The following is a 21602-nucleotide window of genomic DNA, read 5'->3' on the forward strand; positions in this document are numbered from 1 at the left end:
TCTGAAAAAAAAAATTGTAAAACTTTTATATCTTGTTTTAGGATTTTGTAACTTAGTACACTTATTAAACAAGTCTAAAGTAATAACTTCTCCAAATTTTACTCACTTAGGAATAAAATTACCAAAATTATGAAATTTGGTAAAAAAATTCCAAAATTGTAGATTGTCTTTTATTCTAAATTCTAAAATTTTTCTTTCTTGTCCTAAAATCTTGTAATTTAGTGCAGCTATTAAACAACTTCAAAGTAAGACCACCGCCAAATTTTACTGTTTTAGAATCAAAATTGCCAATGTTACAAAATTTAATAAAAAACAGTTAAAACATTTTTGTCTTTTTGTTTAAAATTCTTTTCTAATCTTTTTTAAATTCTCTTTCCGGCTTTTTGATTCAAATTCGTCTTTTTCGCTTGAATTAAGAACCCCCACAAACATGATGCAACAAAACCAAACTCCTTCCTCAAATTTCCCAATTTTCCCCGACATTCTGGACGCTTCCACTCCCCCCATCGCCATCCAGGTGGGGTGCACTTCACCAACAATTGTTAAACGAAGAGAGAAAGTCCGCAAGACTCGCGGTAATGTGCACTCAACACCATTGAACTTGCCCGAAGCACGCGTTACTACCAGTGTTAAAAAAAATGAAAAAAATAATCCTCCTGCTCCTTCTCACGTACTCCACCAAAATCAAACCGGACAAAGAAATGGAGTACAAAGAAGGCACCAAAGTGGACGCGAAATATTCTTTACCACGAGTGAATCTTAGTGCAAGTGACGGCAATCATACAGTAGTGCCTGCAAGTTTGGCAAGAGTGTTAAATTTTTACAACACGGAGATTTTGGCGGCGAACTGGGAGAGGACGAAGGAACTCGTCTCTTCGAGCTGCCGGAAGGACGTCGAGTTGTACTTGGAGGGACTCAGGAAGACGGAGAATTGGGCTTTGAAAAGTAAGTACGGAAGTGACTTTCTCTCTAATTGATCGTCTTTTTGCCCAAGAGAGTAAAACAATTTTTTCCTCCTCCAAGGACTGAAAGAGTTTTATGCGCTAAATGGAGCAAAGTTAATCACGAAAGGAAAGGCGCGACATTGAGGGAATAAAGGCGCGGCGCTCTTGAAAGGGCAAAAAATTACAATTATGTCATTTTCCTTCGGAAAATAAGTTCCGTTGCTTCAGTTTTGACGCAACTAACCCTGACCTAGGCTCAAGTTCGAACGAACTACTTTTCAGCGTCTTCGCTGGTGAAAACTGATTTCTTTCTCGTGTTAGCTTAATAATTTCGCGCTCGTTATTTCAATTTTCGTTTAGTCTCTAATTTCGCAATCCGTGAAGAAAATGCTTTCTTATGATTTGTGTTGTAACACGGTAAATGACGTTGCAAAGTTAATAACTGGACAAAATTTTATATAATCCGGTAATGTCGTTGTTAATTTTCTGTTACGATTAAAGACTTTCTTTGTGTAATGACAGTTATAAAGTACTAAGAGTTTAGTTCCGGTCTTCAGTTTATATTACTTAATATTTTTACAATGGTTTTATCAATGGGTTTAATAGCACTTTCACTTGAAGAATGGGATAAATGAAACTTGTGAAGCATTACTTTCTTCAATTTATTAATATTGACGTAAATGGATTCTTGTTATTAACACTTTGAAGTGTTTTGTTTGCTGATGTCTCGTCTGGAAACTCTTTTATTTCTGTTCAGAACGAATCTCAACATCATTTTCAGGATTTTTTGAGACTTTTGTAAAGCTATTGTTTTTTAGTACGTTTTAAATTTTTTTGTCACTTTTAGAACTTTGAAGAAAATCCCACAGATGTTTAAGGACTTTTTATTATTTTTTGTAAGTTGTGACAAATTTAGAAGGTTTTTTGAAAACTCTGAGAATATTTTTGAGTATTCTTCAGAATTAATATGACTTTTTTAATGTTCAAACATTTTTCTTTCATATTCAGTGTCCTTCAGGATCTTAAAACCCAGAATTCTTCCAGTTTTTGTTTTACTTTATTGACAAATTTTTACTGTTCTTCAGGATTATTTAGATTTGTAGAAGAACGTGTTTGATTGTCGGGAATTTTGTGGCGTCCTTAATTACAAGCATTACATTTTTAAAGTTTCTTCTCGACTCTTTGGAGTTTTTGTGATTTTGCGGCACTTTTAGGAATGTTTAGATTATCCACAGGTTTTTAAAGACTTTTTCTTTTTAGTATTTTATGGGTGTCGTGACAATGTTTAAAGGTTCTTTAAAATTCTCTGATTTATCTTTCGATTCTTTTAGGGACTCGACAGGATTTCTTCAGATTTCCTTTGACATTCTTGAAATAATTTTACTCTCCTTCAGGATTATTAACGCTTTTTACAGTAGGTTTGATTCTATAGTATCCTGCAGGAATTTTTGTATCTCTTATTTATTTTTTGGGGATTCTTAGGAATATTCCATTGGGAATTTTTCGAGAATTTTAAGAAATGTATTTTTTTTGAGATTCTTCAGAATTTGTGAGGATTTTACAAAAGGACTTTTATGAGAAAATTAAAAATTTTAAGAAGATTCAAAACAATAACGAAAGGATAAAAATCAATTTTCGAGAACTTTTTTTCTATTTCCACGAAGAAGAAATGCCGTAATTTAGCACAATAATTATAAAATTGATGTGAAGTAGCAACGACTTTAAATTCTGTTTTCCGATTAAAATTGTTAAAGTTATGAAATTTAGTAAGAAATCTCTTAAGTTTTAGATCGTTCTGAAAAAAAAAAATCTAAAATCTCTATTTATTAATTAGCACACTTATTAAAATGGTTTTAAAGTAGTAACTTTTCCAAATTTTACTCACTTAGGATCAAAATTGCTAAAATTATGAAATTTAGTAGAGAAAATCTCGAAAATTTTAGACCATTCCGAAAAAAACAAATTCTAAAACTTATTTCTTGTTCTAAAATGTTGTTACTTTGCACACTTACTTAGCAAGTTTTATTGTAGTAACTCCCCTTAATTTTACTCGCTTAGAAAAAGAACTGACAAAGTTATGAAATTTAGTAGAAAAAATCTCGAAAATTTTAGTTCGTTCTGAAAAAAAAAAAATCTAAAAACTCTAGTTTTTGTTCTAAAATTTTGTAAATTTGCACACTTATAAACAAATCTAAAGTAGTAACTCTTTTAAATTTTACATACTTGGGATCAAAATTGGCAAAATTAAGAAATTTAGTAGAAAAAGATCTCGAAAATTTTAATTTGTTCAGAAGAAAAGAAAAATCTAAAACTTTTATTTCACATTTTAAAATTTTGTAAATTTGAACACTTATTTAGCAAGTTTTAAGTAGTAACTTCTCTAAATTTTACTTGCTTAGGATCAAAATTGACAAAGTTATGAAATTTATTAGAAAAAATCGCCAAAATTTTAGTTCGTTCTAAAGAAAACAAATCTAAAAGTTCTATTTCTTGTTCTAAAATTTTGTAAATTTACACACTTATTTAGCAAGTTTAAAGTAGTAACTCCTCCAAATTTTACGCACTTAGGATTAAAATTGGCAAAATTAAGAAATTTAGTAGAAAAAATCTCGAAAATTTTAAATTGTTTAGAACTTTTATTTGTTATTCTAAAATTCTGTAACTTTGCTTACTTATTTAGCAAGTTTTAAGTAGTAACTTCTCTTAATTTTACTTGCTTAGAATCAAAATTAACAAAGTTATAAAATTTATTAGAAAAAATCGCCAAAATTTTAGTTCGTTCTGAAGAAAAAAAATCTAAAAGTTCTATTTCTTGTTCTAAAATTTTGTAAATTTACCCACTTATTTAGCAAGTCTAAAGTAGTAACTCCTCCAAATTTTACGCACTTAGGATTAAAATTGGCAAAATTAAGAAATTTAGTAGAAAAAATCTCGAAAATTTTAAATCGTTTAGAACTTTTATTTGTTATTCTAAAATTCTGTAACTTTGCTTACTTATTTAGCAAGTTTTAAGTAGTAACTTCTCTTAATTTTACTTGCTTAGAATCAAAATTAACAAAATTATAAAATTTATTAGGAAAAATCGCCAAAATTTTAGTTCGTTCTGAAGAAAAAAAATCTAAAAGTTCTATTTCTTGTTCTAAAATTTTGTAAATTTACACACTTATTTAGCAAGTCTAAAGTAGTAACTCCTCCAAATTTTACGCACTTAGGATTAAAATTGGCAAAATTAAGAAATTTAGTAGAAAAAATTTCGAAAATTTTAAATCGTTTAGAACTTTTATTTGTTATTCTAAAATTCTGTAACTTTGCTTACTTATTTAGCAAGTTTCAAGTAGTAACTTCTCTTAATTTTACTTGCTTAGAATCAAAATTAACAAAATTATAAAATTTATTAGGAAAAATCGCCAAAATTTTAGTTCGTTCTGAAGAAAAAAAATCTAAAAGTTCTATTTCTTGTTCTAAAATTTTGTAAATTTACACACTTATTTAGCAAGTCTAAAGTAGTAACTCCTCCAAATTTTACGCACTTAGGATTAAAATTGGCAAAATTAAGAAATTTAGTAGAAAAAATCTCGAAAATTTTAAATCGTTTAGAACTTTTATTTGTTATTCTAAAATTCTGTAACTTTGCTTACTTATTTAGCAAGTTTCAAGTAGTAACTTCTCTTAATTTTACTTGCTTAGAATCAAAATTAACAAAATTATAAAATTTATTAGGAAAAATCGCCAAAATTTTAGTTCGTTCTGAAGAAAAAAAATCTAAAAGTTCTATTTCTTGTCCTAAAATTTTGTAAATTTACACACTTATTTAGCAAGTCTAAAGTAGTAACTCCTCCAAATTTTACGCACTTAGGATTAAAATTGGCAAAATTAAGAAATTTAGTAGAAAAAATCTCGAAAATTTTAAATCGTTTAGAACTTTTATTTGTTATTCTAAAATTCTGTAACTTTGCTTACTTATTTAGCAAGTTTTAAGTAGTAACTTCTCTTAATTTTACTTGCTTAGAATCAAAATTAACAAAATTATAAAATTTATTAGGAAAAATCGCCAAAATTTTAGTTCGTTCTGAAGAAAAAAAATCTAAAAGTTCTATTTCTTGTTCTAAAATTTTGTAAATTTACACACTTATTTAGCAAGTCTAAAGTAGTAACTCCTCCAAATTTTACGCACTTAGGATTAAAATTGGCAAAATTAAGAAATTTAGTAGAAAAAATTTCGAAAATTTTAAATCGTTTAGAACTTTTATTTGTTATTCTAAAATTCTGTAACTTTGCTTACTTATTTAGCAAGTTTCAAGTAGTAACTTCTCTTAATTTTACTTGCTTAGAATCAAAATTAACAAAATTATAAAATTTATTAGGAAAAATCGCCAAAATTTTAGTTCGTTCTGAAGAAAAAAAATCTAAAAGTTCTATTTCTTGTCCTAAAATTTTGTAAATTTACACACTTATTTAGCAAGTCTAAAGTAGTAACTCCTCCAAATTTTACGCACTTAGGATTAAAATTGGCAAAATTAAGAAATTTAGTAGAAAAAATCTCGAAAATTTTAAATCGTTTAGAACTTTTATTTGTTATTCTAAAATTCTGTAACTTTGCTTACTTATTTAGCAAGTTTTAAGTAGTAACTTCTCTTAATTTTACTTGCTTAGAATCAAAATTAACAAAATTATAAAATTTATTAGGAAAAATCGCCAAAATTTTAGTTCGTTCTGAAGAAAAAAAATCTAAAAGTTCTATTTCTTGTTCTAAAATTTTGTAAATTTACACACTTATTTAGCAAGTCTAAAGTAGTAACTCCTCCAAATTTTACGCACTTAGGATTAAAATTGGCAAAATTAAGAAATTTAGTAGAAAAAATCTCGAAAATTTTAAATCGTTTAGAACTTTTATTTGTTATTCTAAAATTCTGTAACTTTGCTTACTTATTTAGCAAGTTTTAAGTAGTAACTTCTCTTAATTTTACTTGCTTAGAATCAAAATTAACAAAATTATAAAATTTATTAGGAAAAATCGCCAAAATTTTAGTTCGTTCTGAAGAAAAAAAATCTAAAAGTTCTATTTCTTGTTCTAAAATTTTGTAAATTTACACACTTATTTAGCAAGTCTAAAGTAGTAACTCCTCCAAATTTTACGCACTTAGGATTAAAATTGGCAAAATTAAGAAATTTAGTAGAAAAAATCTCGAAAATTTTAAATCGTTTAGAACTTTTATTTGTTATTCTAAAATTCTGTAACTTTGCTTACTTATTTAGCAAGTTTTAAGTAGTAACTTCTCTTAATTTTACTTGCTTAGAATCAAAATTAACAAAATTATAAAATTTATTAGGAAAAATCGCCAAAATTTTAGTTCGTTCTGAAGAAAAAAAATCTAAAAGTTCTATTTCTTGTCCTAAAATTTTGTAAATTTACACACTTATTTAGCAAGTCTAAAGTAGTAACTCCTCCAAATTTTACGCACTTAGGATTAAAATTGGCAAAATTAAGAAATTTAGTAGAAAAAATCTCGAAAATTTTAAATCGTTTAGAACTTTTATTTGTTATTCTAAAATTCTGTAACTTTGCTTACTTATTTAGCAAGTTTTAAGTAGTAACTTCTCTAAATTTTACTTGCTTAGGATCAAAATTGACAAAGTTATGAAATTTATTAGAAAAAATCGCCAAAATTTTAGTTCGTTCTAAAGAAAACAAATCTAAAAGTTCTATTTCTTGTTCTAAAATTTTGTAAATTTACACACTTATTTAGCAAGTCTAAAATAGTAACTCCTTTAAATTTTACGCACTTAGAATTAAAATTGGCAAAATTAAGAAATTTAGTAGAAAAAATCTCGAAAATTTTAAATCGTTTAGAACTTTTATTTGTTATTCTAAAATTCTGTAACTTTGCTTACTTATTTAGCAAGTTTTAAGTAGTAACTTCTCTTAATTTTACTTGCTTAGAATCAAAATTAACAAAATTATAAAATTTATTAGGAAAAATCGCCAAAATTTTAGTTCGTTCTGAAGAAAAAAAATCTAAAAGTTCTATTTCTTGTTCTAAAATTTTGTAAATTTACACACTTATTTAGCAAATCTAAAGTAGTAACTCTTCCAAATTTTACGCACTTACGATTCAAATTGACAAATTATGAAATTTAGAAAAAATCTTGAAAATTTTAGTTAGTCCTGAAGAAAAAAATTCTAAAAGTTCTATTTCTTGTTGTAAAATTTTGTAAATTTGCGCACTTTTTACACAAGTCTAAGATAGTAACTCCTCCAAATTTTACTCACTTAGGATCAAAATTGCTAATTATAAAATCTTCTAGAAACAATCTTGAACATTTATGTTCATTTTGAAGAAAAAAAATTCTAAATCTTCTATTTCTTGCTCTAAAATTTTGTAAATTTGCACACTTATTAAACAAGTGTAAAATAGTAATTCCATTTAATTCTACTCATTTAGGGTCAAAATCACCTAAACTATAAAATTTAATAGAAAAAATTCTTAATAATTTTAGAACGTTTTGTAGAAAAATGTTCCGATATTTTTTTTGTGTCTTAACACAGGCATTAGACTAATTTAAAGCAGTTTTTCCTCAAAATTCTACAATTTTAGTAAAAAAAATCTGGAATATCTAGGTTGAAGAAAAAAAATTCTAAAACTTCTATTTTTTGTCCTAAAATTTTATAACTTATTAAACTATTCTAAAATAATATTTTCTCAAAATTCTACTGTTTTAGGATTAAATTTACCAAAGTTAGAAGCCTAAGAGTTTTATAGTCAAATTCGATTTTTCTTCATTTCAGCTGCTTAAAATTCTTGCTATTTTCTCCAGTGTCTTCTCTGATGCAACCACTGAAAAATCTTCCCACTTTTCTCCACCTTCCGTTCGAAAAGTACATATAGCACGTTCTTCTCGAAAAGGAAAGTAAATCCGTTATATCACCAGCGCTCATAACAGAGTTAACGGCACTTGTTATAATGAAAGTGAAACACACCCATTTACAGCACATCACGCCACAACAGACGTAATATAATATTTATCTGCATAGCTTCATTATTCGCCATTACACTTAATAATGAACAAATGACTCTTTCGTTACAAAATCTCCCGGAAATAATGACTTGCGTCTTCTTTATGTAACTGGACTATAATGCGTACTTAACAATTACGCAAAGACATCATCAATGTGTTAAAGATCGGAAGAAAAATATGCGATAGATTTACAAATATTGTTATATAAGGAATAATTGTAGTGACGCACATTTTTAATACTAATCACGCAAAGCGGCAACTAACCTCGTTCAAAAATCGAGCAGACGGGAATTTGTGGATGTGGTAACGCGAATTTCTCTTGAGATTTTAATACGAAAATTGGTCGTTAAAATCACTTTGTTTAGGATAGTGCTAAATTTTCCACTTTTTAGTTTTTATAAACATAATTAAGAAGAAAGTCATGTGTGTGCATACTAAAGACTTTGACTCGTTTTGACGCTCTCTGCTTTCGATAAAACACGCGATTTACATTGTAATTACTCAATTAAAGGTTAAATTACACCAGTTTTAATCAAAGGAAGGTTAATTAAATTATGTCGAAAAGTTCGGTTTTGCTTCCTTCAGCCACTCACTTTTCGAGTTCTTTTTCGATTTTTTTTAGCATCGAAACAAACCTAAGAATTATGCTAATTCGGTTACTCAACGTAATTACTAATTACATTTTAATCGAACAAAAGCTCGAATCGTTAATTTTAGTACCTATTGAAAGATTTTTCGTAATTACAGAATGCATTCTTGGCGAGGTCATAAAATGCACATGTTACATGTCCACGACATGAAACGCATTTCCTCTTTTTCTTGTTCGTTAAGTGCATTTTTACGATTGACTTTGACTTGAATAAAATGATGCAAATTCAAACACCGCCGATGAAAAACGGAACTTGGAAACTAGTCGTGACTAAGGACAGTGAAAGTCATTTTTTTTGGATGGTAATGTTGGGTACCTAAGAAAGTCGTCATTTGACTGACAGGAGGAAGTAGAAACAATAGATTTACCTTTAATATACTGCCATGCTAATTTGTGCAAATATCAATCAAAATCGACAGTTTGCGTAAGAATGAGTTAACATCTTCGTACGTTTGAGTGAAAAGAGCAAATGAAAGTGGCGATTCTAAGTTGGTTTATTACCGTAAAGTAATTTAAAGGAAAAGTGTCTCTTGATAAAATTTCGTTGATAAAAAATTGCTTTCTCCACCCTTGAAATAGATTCTTGGCTATTCATGCAGAAATTTTATGGGTCTTTGCGTAATAATTATTGTTTTGCAGAAATGCGCGGGGATTTTTTGCTGTTGTAATAAAATTGGAACTTTATTGGTGACAGGACAATGGTGACTTGCATTTGCAACATTTGCATTGATTGAGTTGGAAAACTAGAAACTTGCGACTTTTAGAAAATTTAACAACGATCTGTTAGCTAGAAAATCGCGGGAAAAACGATGGCAAAAACCGTTTCTCAAAATCTTTCGTAATTTCGAAGATTTTGAGCTTTGAAAAGTTCTAATTCAAAATTCAATATCCGCAACTTTGATCGCTCATAACTCAGTTGTTTCTGGACCGATCTTCACGAATATCACCTTCTTGGATTCTACGTGAAATTCTGCGTAAAATAAGCACAAATACTTGAATATTGCTTTATAAATAAGCGAGATATTGACCGTGTATGAATTAGAGACAGAGAAGCAGCTGACTTCTACATTGAAAAAATGTAAATTTCGAATTCGAACTATCGAAGATCGATTTCTAAGCTGTAAAATTGCGAAAAAATCGATTTCGAAAAGGGTTTTTTATATTCGTTTTAATTTCGGAGATATTGAGCAAAATCGTTTTCGAACGTCTAAAATTTTGGCTTTCTGGCTACAACCCAAAATTTTAAAGGCTTCTAACTCAGTTATTTGTTGACGTATGAGAAAAATAAGGATATTTTTGAATTCAGCGCAAAATTCTGCGTAAAATGAGTCCATATTGCTCAAATTGTCTTATAAAATAAACGAGATATCAACCAAAATAGATTTTTATGGGGTGTTTTTAAAGTCATTTTTACGAAACTATTTCGGGACAAAAACTGCGCCTAGTATTATTGAATTATATAACGATCGAAAGAGGAGCTCGAGATCTCTCAACTGGCCAAATCTCAGATTGATAGGGCAAATAGTTTACGAGAAGCGATTAAAAAACAAAAAATTGAAAATTTTTCATCGATAAAGTCGCAAAATTTTTTTGGCCAAAAAATTTATCATCGAATTTTTGACTTTTGAGGGCAGATTCTAAAGTAAAATGAGGCGAGAAAAACGCTGGTGGAAACCGTTTTAAAAAATCTTTTGTAGTTTCGGAAATATCGAGCTTTGAAAATTTTCCAACTCAAAATTTAATATCCGAAACTTTGATCGTTTATAACTCAGTTATTTTTGGGCCGATCTTAACAAATCTTACATTTTTGAATTCTACGTGAAATTCTGCGTAAAATAAGCACCAATACTTTAATATTGCTTCATCCGTAAGCGAGACAGCGACCGTGTCTGAATTAGAGACCGAAAAGCAGCTTCCATACTGAAAAATATAAAATTTCGAATTAGAACTATTGAAGATGGAATTCTAGTCCAAAAAAATACGAGAAAAACGATATCAGAAACGGTTTCTTAATATTATGCTCAATTTCGAAGATATCGAGAAAAATCGTTTTCGAACCTCCAAAATTTTGGCCCTCTGGCGACAACCCGAAATTTCAAACGCCTCTAACTCAGTTATTCGTTGACGGACGATAAAAATGATGGTAGTTTTGAATTCAGCGCGAAATTCTACGTAAAATGAGGTCATATAGCTCAAATTTCCTTAACAATTAAACCAGATATCAACCGGAATAAATGTTCAGAGGATTTTTTAGGCTCATTTTCAAAAAAACATTTCAGGGTGAAAACTGCGTTTAGTATTATTGAATTATATATCGATCGAAAGAGAAGATCGAGATCTATGAACTGGCCAAATTTCAAATTGATAGAGCAAATAGTTTACGAGGGACGATCAGAAAACGAAAAATTAAAAAAAACATTATCCATTGAGTCGCAATTTTTTTTGCCCAAAAAATTGACTATCGAATTTTTGACTTTTGAGGGCGGATTCTAAAGTAAAATAAGCCAAGAAAAACGCTGATAAAAACTGTTTCAAAAAATCTTTTGCAGTTTTAGAGATATCGAGCTTTGAAAATTTTCCAACTCAAAATTCAATATCCGAAACTTTGATCGCTCATAATTCAGTTATTTTTAGACCGATCATAATGAATCTTACTTTTTTAGATTTTACGTGAAATTCTGCGTAAAACGAGTACTAATCCTTCAATATTACTTCTTAAATAAGCGAGATAACGACCAAGTCTGAATTAGACATCGAAAAGCATCGATTTCTAAGCTAAAAAATTGCGAGAAAAACGATTTTACAAAGGGTTTTTTAATATTTTGCTTAATTCTCAAAAGAGCTGTTAAAAATCTATCAATTGACCAAATTTGAGATTGATAGGACAAAAAGTTTACGAGTTTTGACTAAAAAACAAAAAACTGAAAATTTTTAACGATTAAGTCGAAATTTTTTTTTGCAAAAAAATTGGCCATTGAATTTTAGGCATTCGAAGACAAATTCTAAAGGAAAATAAGCCCAGGAAAACAATGGCGCAAAGGGTTTCTAATAATCTGTAGTAGTTTCGGAGATATTTAACTTTAAAAATATAAAGAACGAAAATCAACTGTACGAAACTTTGATCGGCCATTGGCCAAATAACTCAGTTATTTGTGGTCGGATGTAAATTTCAATCTCAGATTTAGAATCTGCGCGAAATTCTGCGTAAAATGAGCTCTAATAACTTAAGTTTGTTTAACAAATAGACTAAATATTGACCAAAATAGATTTTTAGACGGTCGTTTGGTCGATAATTAGAGTTTAAAAATCACTGTAATTGACGCCAATAAAAATGCATCGCCCAATAACTAACGAAATGAAAACAAATGTGAAATTTCAAGGCTAATGGCACATCGTGTAATATGTGCCATATTTCATGTAAATCGCTCTTACATATTCCGTCCACGCCAAATCAAACGGAAAAGTGTGTCAAATCCTAATTGATAAAAGTCAACAAACCAAGCCACTTTTTATTATAATATTATTATTTAAATAACATTTCTCTTTATTTTTCCAGTACGTGATATGTTACCGTCACAATTTACTCATTTATCACGCAAAAACCCAACATGTGAGCTAAATTCCAACAAATTCGCTCCGATGTCGCAAAATTTCGTTCGCTGACCTAAAAGTGTGTGTTTTATGGAACGAAATCGTTTTCTAATAAAAACACTTGCAATGAAATGATAGTTTTCATGCATCACAGTTTTCCAACGCAACACGTCGCACATTTAAATGGACACTTCTAATTTTATGGTTAATTATTGCATAAACCATTTTGCAATGAAAATACTTCTTTTGCAGTGGATGATGCCAGCGGCCGCTACTCCACTGGATGGTTTTGGGGCAACCACTACTGGACGGGATCTCAAAGTCTTTGCGAGAATATCATTCCAAGAAGGACAGCAATCGTCGTTAATCCCGAGGTAATGCTAATGGGAATGTTATTACTTATTGCTGTTTCACAAAAAGTCAAAGTATAAGTGGTACTTTTTGTGAAATTAGCATTAATAATGGATCGTTGACCGGAAAATTAGTTTGGCAATTTTCGTTCGATATTAATAAGGGAATGGTAATTTGAATTATGCAATGTTTGACGACGAGGAGGAAATTGACTTTGCATTGAAGTGGTAATGAAGTGTTCTTTTTGCAAATATTTGGTGTGCTTATCTCCAGGAGTTAGACCTTTTGGAAAGGATGTTTAGTTTGAAAAATTAGCAAAACGAGGTCGCACTAAATCACAATATTGAATATTTGTTGAAGATGCTCCACAATTCTTGCATGATTCTTCAAGAGTTTTTAGAATTCTTGAAGATTATAGGAATTTAAAATTCTTCTAGATTCTTTGAAAAGCTTGCAAAAGTTTCAACAAATATTTGTGCATTCTTTAGTCTCTTTAGAGTCCTCAAAATTCTTCAGGTTTATTCAGGGTCCTCCAGAATTTTACGGGATTGTTCTGTTCTTTAGAATCTGCTTTATATCGTAGGATCCTGCAGGATCAATGTCAAAACTGCTTAATATTTTCGAGGACGTCGTAAAATTCATCTTTCTTTGAGTTTCCTCAGAAGTTTTCCCCACTCTTTCAAAGTGCATAAAAATTACCTTTTAAAGATTTTTTATATTCTTTTGAGTTCTTTAAGAGGTTTGAAGATCTTTCAATAAGATTTGGGATTTGTGAAAATTTCTTTAGATATTCTGAAGTAATCCGCAAAATTCATCCAAATTTTTTAAAGATCCTTGAGGATAATTGAAGAGATTTTTAGATTCTTAAAGACTTTCTTAGGAGTTTTTTTTGTTTTTTAGGTAACTTTAGGAATTTTTTATTATTCTTTGAAAGTTGTGCGAATTCCTGAAAATTTTTCAAGATTTTTACAGATTTTTACAAATTACATTTGCCCCAAAGTTTCATAATTTTTTATTATTTTTTGAAACGCGCGAGGATTTTTTCATTTTTTTTGACATCCTTTTGAGTACTTTAGAAGGTTTGAAAATGTTTCAAAATTATTTGACAATCTTGAAGATCTCTTATTCTGAAGGATTTCGCAAGATTCATACAAATTTTTAAGAATTTTTGAGGATCATTAAGGAGATGATTGAGAAGTTTTCCAGATCCTTGAGGACTTTCTTAGGACTTTTTTTGGATTTTTTGGTAGCTTTAGGAACTTTTCATTATCCTTTGTGAGTTCGGCGAATTTTTTAAAATTTTCAAAATTCTTTGGAAATTTTTAAAGATTCTTTCAGTTGCATAGAAGAAGATTTTTTCAAGACTCTTTCGGACTTTTCCACACAATTTTATCATTTTTTATTATTTTTGGACACAAGTGTGAATTTTTCAAGATTTTTTAATATCTTTTTGAGTTCTTCAGGAGGTTAGAAGATCATTCAAAATTATTTGGGATCTTTGAAAATCTTTTTAGACATTCTGAAGAATTCTGCAAGATTCATTCTAATTTTATTTTTTTTAAGATTTTTGAAGATGATTGAGGAGTTTTTCAAACCCTTGAGGTTTTCTTAAAACTTTTTGAATTTTTACTACTTTTAGGAACTTTTCATTTTTCTTAACAATTGTGCACATTTTTGAAAAATCTAGATTTTAGAATTTTTGAAGATTCTTTCAAATTGCATGAAAAAAGAACTTTTTCAGAGCTTTTTAGGACTTTTTTGGGATGCGTGAGAACTTTTTAATTTTTTTTTAATATTTTCTATAGTTCTTTAGGAGGTTTGAAGACCTTTAAAAATTATTTGAGTCTCTTTTACTTTTCTGAAGAATTTCGCAACTTTCTGCAAAATTCATCGAAATTTTTGAAGATTCTTTAAGATCCTTGAGGACAGTTGAGGAGTTTTCGAGATTCTTTAGAATTTTTGATGATTCTTTCAAACTACATAGAAAGAGGACTTTTTCAGGGCTTTTTAAGACTTTTCCACAGATTTTTAGGCACTTTGTATTATTTTTTGGGACGCAAGAGAATTTTTGAAAGTTTTTTAATATTCCTTTGAGCTCTTTAGGAGGTAAGAAGTTTTTTGAAAATTATTTGGGATTCGTGAAAATCTTCGTAAAGATTCTAAAGAATTCTGCAAGAATAATCCTTATTATTTTGTATTATTATTTTTTGGGATGTGTGAGAACTTTTGAAGATTTTTTTTAATATCTTTTCAAGCTCTTTAGAAAGTTTGAAGACCTTTGAAAATTATTTGAGATTTTTGGGAATTTTTTTACTTTTCTGAAGGATTATCCAAATTTTCAAAAAATTTTTAAGATCCTTAAAAATGATTGAAGAGTTTTCCAGATTTTTTAAGTCTTCTTTGGAAACTTTTCACTATCCTTGAGATTGTGCACTTTTTTTAAGTTTTTCAAAATTCTTTGAGATTCATTAGAATTTTTAAACATTCTTTCTAATTACATAGAAAGCAGAGAACATTTTCAAGGCTTTTTAGGACTTTCCCACAGATGTTTAGGCACTTTTTATTAATTTTTGGATTTTTGGGACGCAAGAGAATTTTTGAAAATTCTTTCAAACTGCATAGAAGAAGGACTTTTTAAGACTTTTTAGGATTAAGGCAAAAAATTGTAGGCACTATTTTTGGAACACATTTTACAATTATTTGGGATTCTTGAAAATTTCTTCTAGATAATTTTAAAGAACTTTTTAAGATCCTTGAAATTGATTAAGGACTTTTTCAGATCCCTGAGGACTTTTTTGGAACTGTTTTGGATTTTTTAGTATAGGTATCTTTAGAAACTTTACATTATCCTTTGAGTTGTGCGCATTTTTGAAAGATTCTTTAAGGTTTTTGAGAATCTTTGAAGATTCTTGGACTTTTTCAGAACTTTTAGAACTTGCCCACAGAATTTCAAGCACTTTTATTGTTTTGGAAAGCGTATAAGATTTTTTAAGATTTTTTAATATTCTTTTGAGGTCTTTAGAAGGTTTGAAGAAAACTTTTTATTGTCTTTAGTTCAACAAGATTCTTCTGGAAAATGCAAACTTAAATAAGAAGATTTTTTTCGTTTCCAGAACCGCACTCGCACCTCCCGAGAAGCCGAAGTTCCCCGCAAACCCTCAAGCCCCAGCCAGTCCGTGGGCTACAAACCAACACCCATGAAATTCACCTCGTTGCCCCCATTTCCAGTCACCTTCTTCATGATGCGCATCGACTTAAACTCCAGTTTCACCACAGAAGTAAACCCAAAACTCATAACTCCCTTCTCTGAACACGTTTTCCAGGAAAGACTCCTCCACATCGGTTTATGCATGCCCTACGTCTGCACGGACTCCGACATCAAAACCATAATGGAGGAGACCTCCAAAGCATCCACTAAAGTCTCGGTGAAAGTGGAAGCCGTCAGATCTCAACACAACAGATTTAACATTTGGCAGGACCGGACTTTTATTATTTTGTGTGGAGTCACTTCTGTGGTTGTCGTGTTTTTGATCATTGGAACTTCGTATGATTTCTACTTGGAGCACGAAGAGAAGAAACGGAAGTTGCAATCGATCAAGTTGGATATGAGCATGCCGGACACGAAGACGAAGAATTCTGTTTATATTGTCAATAACAATCATAATGAGGCGGAGGCGGGTATCAAGGACAAGTCGAGACCAAGGACGACGAAATCGATCTTAAGTAAGGTCGAAATCAGTGTTGAATCTTGGTAGATCTTGGGTACGCTAGTAGACATAAAGTAACAAAAGTCATCATAGATTCCATGTGTGCTAAAAAAGTTCTTTAATGTCCATGGTGAAAATTTTTGTTTTTTGGATTTATCTCAAAAACGGTATGTTTTATCAAAAATATAGCCCAGACAAAAATTATAGAACGTAAAATTATCTACAAAAATGGTCTTTATACCTTTTTTCTCAGAATTACCATTCCTAAGATATCGAAGTCCTAAAAGTTGAAGAATTGACATTCTACATGATATGCACACAAATGCCATGTAAATATACTGAAATCTAAAAAAAAAGGGTTTTTTGAAAGTTTTTTTTGGCTGTTGACATTGAATAACTTTTTTAGCACCCACTTTAGGCACTTCTACAGGTGTACCCAAGGTGTCTCTACCAAAATGCAGCTCTGTCGAAAATTTTGTTATTTGAAATGTCTATTTTGACCGGACTAGTACTGCCAACACTAATTATTTTCAAGGACTCATTGTGAAGGACATGGTTCTGGCGTTTTCGTTGAGGGCCAATGTTAAGACAATTTGTGACCAGTCTGTGAGCAGTGACACGATTCCAGTGATCCACGGTCTGAAGTCCATGAGCATGGCGTGGGTGATCTTAGGACACACCTGTATAGTCGCGTTCAAATACTCCGACAACATGGAGTACCGAAAAGTCGTCCAAAGAGAGTTCTTCTTTCAGACCATCACCAATGGGGCTTTCAGTGTCGACACCTTTTTCTTCACCAGTGGTCTTCTAGTGTCGTTCTTGTACTTCCGCACCAACGCGAAGGGAAAACTAGACCCTCTCAATATCCACAACAATTTCGTTTCAGGTCTCCTCCACTTCTTCGGGCTGATTTTCTATCGTTTTGCTCGGTGAGTAGTGGAAATGGTCTAAAACCATGATGATGATCTAAAACTCAGTTCCGTCATAATTCAAATAAACCGCCAAACTTGAAAAACCGCGAACTTGACAGTTCGTTGTTACGCCATCTATGAATCAAAACTGGCATGTATCCATTACAGGTACCTAACTTATTCCGTTCGAATCCCGCTGATAATCTTTTTTTATAAATTGATCCTAACTGGTTTTTAGTTTGACAGCTCCCTACTTATTTATCCTCTCTTTCAAAAGTCCCTAGATTTAGGAAAAAATCCCTAGACCTGCCAACACTGCGGCGGTGAACTGTCAAGTCCACCAACTTCTTAACAAAAATCCCTGCTGTCGTTGTGGCGCGAAAACGCTGAATTTTGAATTTGAAGTGGGACTACAACCTCCTAACTGGTCTTTAGTTTGACAGCCCCCTACTTATTCACTTTGGGAGTGGTGGAAGTCAGCATGAAATGGTTCAATTACAACTCCATCTTCGAACCACCCACGATGGACCACGTGAACTGTCCAAACTACTGGTGGAGGAACGTGTTGTACATCAACACCCTCTTCCCGGTGGAGGAAATGGTAACTACACCACCACGACCTCCTGGAGGATTAACTGTTGATTTCAGTGCATGTTGTGGAGTTGGTACCTCTCCGACGACACCCAATTCTACATCGTCGGCGCCATCATGTTAATCCTCGCCACGAGCCACTTCAAGAGCGGCGCGTGCCTCCTCCTCATCTTCATGGTGAGCTCGTGGATCACCACCGGGTACATCGCGTTCAGTAACAGCCACATGCCCGGCTCCGACGACCCTCTGGCGCTCTTCGACAAGATCTACGACAAGCCCTGGACGCGCCTAGGGCCGTACCTGGTGGGGATGTGCGTCGGCTGGTTCTTGTTCAAGAAGAACTGCCAGCTCTCCATGTCCAGAGTAAGTCAAATTGGTCGAATTTTTGAATAGCCTGTAGCTCTCTCAGTTGACTGTTATTTCCGGTTGGGCCGCCTCCATCGCCTGTCTTCTGGCTCTGGTGTATGGACTCTACGACATCAACTTATCGCCCGCCGCCGGGGCGGCGTACAGCGCCTTGAGTCACTCCGCCTGGGCGGTAGCCTTGGCCTGGATCGTCGTCGCCTGCTCCACGGGGTATGGAGGCTTCGCCAACACCATCTTGTCCTCCACAGTGTTGTACCCCTTCAGCAGAATCACGTATTGCGCGTATTTGTTGCATCCCATCGTCATCAGAGTGATGGCGATGAGCATGGATAGTCCTCTTCATCTGGGGAGTTTAGTAATGATCATTATATTCTTTGGGCAAGTTGTAGCGTCGTATGTTCTTTCGTTTTTCGTTTCTTTGGCGTTCGAGGCGCCTATTGTTTCAATGCTTCGGATAATGACGAAATTCGCCGCGGCGAAGAAGTAGATGATAGGAACTGACTGTGAACTAGTTAAGGACTTTAATGTTAAATTATTTTAAATGTAAATATGAGAGTTTTAGTGAATTAAGAAAGGTAGTTTGTGTTGGAAAGCTTCACATTTCTGTTTTTGTTTGACTATCTTGCCTCTGTTGCACGATGACGTTTTCTAAATACAAATATTTAAAAAACTTTCAGATGTGCTAATTTCGAAAAATCCTAATACAATCCAATATTTTTGTCCTTATGTACAAAAGCGCCAGAAAATTGATGGTAAAAACCTCATCTTTATATCTGTCATAGTTTTGGAGATATTTACGTCAAAAAATCGAAAAAAAAAGTTTCGAAAATCATATATCTGCTCTAACTGCTCTAACTCGGTGATTTCTTACTGTACGTAAGTTTTGAGCCCAGACTTGAATTTTACGTGAAATTCTGCGTGAAATGAGAGCAAATAACGCAAGTTTACTCGAAAAAATAAGTGAAATATCGATATCAGAAGTCTGGCATAGTTTTAATAATAAATTTTTGCAAAAAAATGCAAATTTCAATTTTTGGAAAATTTAAAAACTATTTCTTATGTAAAAAATCGCGAGAAAAACGATGCCGCAAACCACATTCCAATATCTAGAACAGTTTTTGAGATAATGAGCACGAATTGTTTTGAACCTTCAAAAACTTGACCCTCTGGCGACAACCCAAAAATTCAAACGGCCATAACTCAGTTATTTGTTGTCGGATTTGAATTTAAATTCCAGATTTGGATTCAGCGTGACATTCTGCGTAAAATGAGTCGAAATTTGTTGAGTTTGCCTAAGAAATAAACAAGGCATTGACCAAAAACTGTTTGGAAGTGGTTATTTTGGGGTGATTTTCAATCACTGTTTTCAATGTAAAAACGACGTTTAATACCTTTGTATTATATATCATTCGAAAGAGGAGCTCGAGGTCTATCTACTGGCCCAATTTGAGATCGATCAAACAAACGGTTTACGAATTATGGTCAAAAATAAAAAAATTGAAGATTTTTTATCGATTGAGTCGGATTTTTTTTTTGCAAAAAATCGACTATCGAATTTTGGGCTTTTAAGCATTTTTTCTAACGTAAAATGAGCCCAGAAAAACGATGGCGCAAACCGCATCTCAATATCTCTAATAGTTTGCTAGATATTTAACTTTAAAAATTGGAAAAAAACGAGAAAAATTGAAAATCCACTTTTCGAAACTTTAATCAGCCATAACTCGGTTATTTGTAATCAGATCTAAATTTAAATCCCAGATTTGGAATTTGCGGAAAATTCTGCGTACACTGATGTATAATAACTCAAGTTTACTCTCAAAAATAAGCGAGACATCGATATGAGAAGTTTGGCATAGTTTTTTTAATCATGAATTTTCGCAAAAAACTGCAAATTTCGACTATTGAAAAATCTAAAAACTATTTCTTATGTAAAAAATCGCGAGAAAAACGATGCCGCAAACCGCATTCCAATATCTGAAATAGTTTCCGATATATTGAGCACGAATTGTTTTGAACCTTCAAAAATTTGGCCCTCTGGCGACAACCCAAAAATTCAAACGGCCATAACTCAGTTATTTGTTGTCGTATCTGAATTTAAATTCCAGATTTGAATTCAGCGTGACATTCTGCGTAAAATGAGTCGAAATTTGTTGAGTTTGCCTAAGAAATAAACAAGGCATTAGCCAAAAACTGTTTGGAAGTGGTCATTTTGGGGTGATTTTCAATCACTATTTTTAATGTAAAAACGACGCTTACTACCTTTGTATTATATATCATTCGAAAGAGGAGCTCGAGATTTATCTACTGGCCCAATTGGAGATCGATCAAACAAACGGTTTACGAGTTATGGTCAAAAATAAAAATATTGAAATTTTTTTATCGTTCGAGTCGGATTTTTTTTTCGCAAAAAATCGACTATTGAATTTTGGGCTTTTAAGCACTTTTTTTAACGTAAAATGAGCCGAGAAAAACGATTGCGCAAACCGCATCTCAATATCTCTAATAGTTTCCGAGATATTTAACTTTGAAAATTGGGAAAAATGAGAAAAAATGAAAATCAACTATCCGAAACTTTGATCGGCCATAACTCAGTTATTTGTTGTCCGATCTGAATTTAAATCCCAGATTTGGAATCTGCGTAAAATTCTGCGTTCACTGATGCATAATAACTCAAGTTTACTCTAAAAAATAAGCGAGATATCAATATGAGAAATTTGGTATAGTTATATAATCATGAATTTTCGCGAAAATTTGCAAATTTCGACTATTGGAAAATCTAAAAACGATTTCTTATGTAAAAAATCGCGAGAAAAACGATGCCGCAAACCGCATTCCAATATCTGGAATAGTTTCCGAGATATCGAGCATGAATTGTTTCGACCTTCGAAAATTTGACCCTCTGGCGACAACCCAAAATTTCAAACGGCCATAACTCGGTTATTTATTGACAAATAATAAAAAATTATCATATTTTTGGATTCAGCGTGAAATTCTGCGTAAAATGAGACCCATATTTGTTGCGTTTACTTAATAAATAAACGAGGTATTGGCCAAAAACTGTTTTAAAAACATCATTTTAGGGCGATTTTCAATCAATGTTTTCAAAATGAAAATGACGTTTAATAGCATTGAATTATACATCAGTCGAAAGAGGAGCTCAAAATCTATCTACTGGCCAAATTTGAGATCTATTGGACAAATAGTTTGCGAGTTATGGCCAAAAATTAAAAAAAATGAAAAATTTTCATCGTTTGAGTCGCAATTTTTTTTCGCGAAAAATCGACTATCGAATTTTGGGATTTTAAGCACTTTTTCTAACGTAAAATGAGCCGAGAAAAACGATGGCGCAAACCGCATCTCAATATCTCTAATAGTTTTCGAGATATTTAACTTTGAAAATTAGGAAAAACGAGGAAAAATGAAAATAAAGTATTCAAAACTTTGATCGGCCATAACTCAGTTATTTGTGGCCATA

The 21602-nt window shown here is 31.7% G+C and overlaps 1 protein-coding gene across 1 annotated transcript; it reads left to right on the top strand.

Moving 5' to 3' along the window:
* The first annotated feature begins 546 nt into the window (after positions 1-546).
* On the top strand, positions 547-18638 carry LOC148175867 (nose resistant to fluoxetine protein 6). Its single transcript, XM_088033863.1, has 8 exons — positions 547-945; positions 12454-12575; positions 15666-15830; positions 15876-16275; positions 16795-17188; positions 17606-17771; positions 17819-18124; positions 18171-18638. Exons 1-8 carry the CDS (start codon positions 639-641, stop codon positions 18612-18614), a joined length of 2304 nt encoding a protein of 767 aa, XP_087889989.1. The 5' UTR covers positions 547-638; the 3' UTR covers positions 18615-18638.
* The last annotated feature ends 2964 nt before the right edge of the window (positions 18639-21602 follow it).

This window comes from Gnatocerus cornutus, chromosome 4 (genome assembly GCF_029298725.1).
Source record: "Gnatocerus cornutus isolate USDA-ARS CGAHR chromosome 4, icGnaCorn1.1, whole genome shotgun sequence".
Taxonomy (NCBI): domain Eukaryota; kingdom Metazoa; phylum Arthropoda; class Insecta; order Coleoptera; family Tenebrionidae; genus Gnatocerus; species Gnatocerus cornutus.

Excerpts from the sequence above, each read along its gene's own strand:
- LOC148175867 (XM_088033863.1), top strand. The coding sequence starts at position 639 with ATGAAAAAAATAATCCTCCTGCTCCTTCTCACGTACTCCACCAAAATC. Across the intron at positions 946-12,453 it reads GGAGAATTGGGCTTTGAAAA|TGGATGATGCCAGCGGCCGC; the intron begins GTAAGTACGGAA and ends CTTCTTTTGCAG. Across the intron at positions 18,125-18,170 it reads GCCAGCTCTCCATGTCCAGA|TTGACTGTTATTTCCGGTTG; the intron begins GTAAGTCAAATT and ends TAGCTCTCTCAG.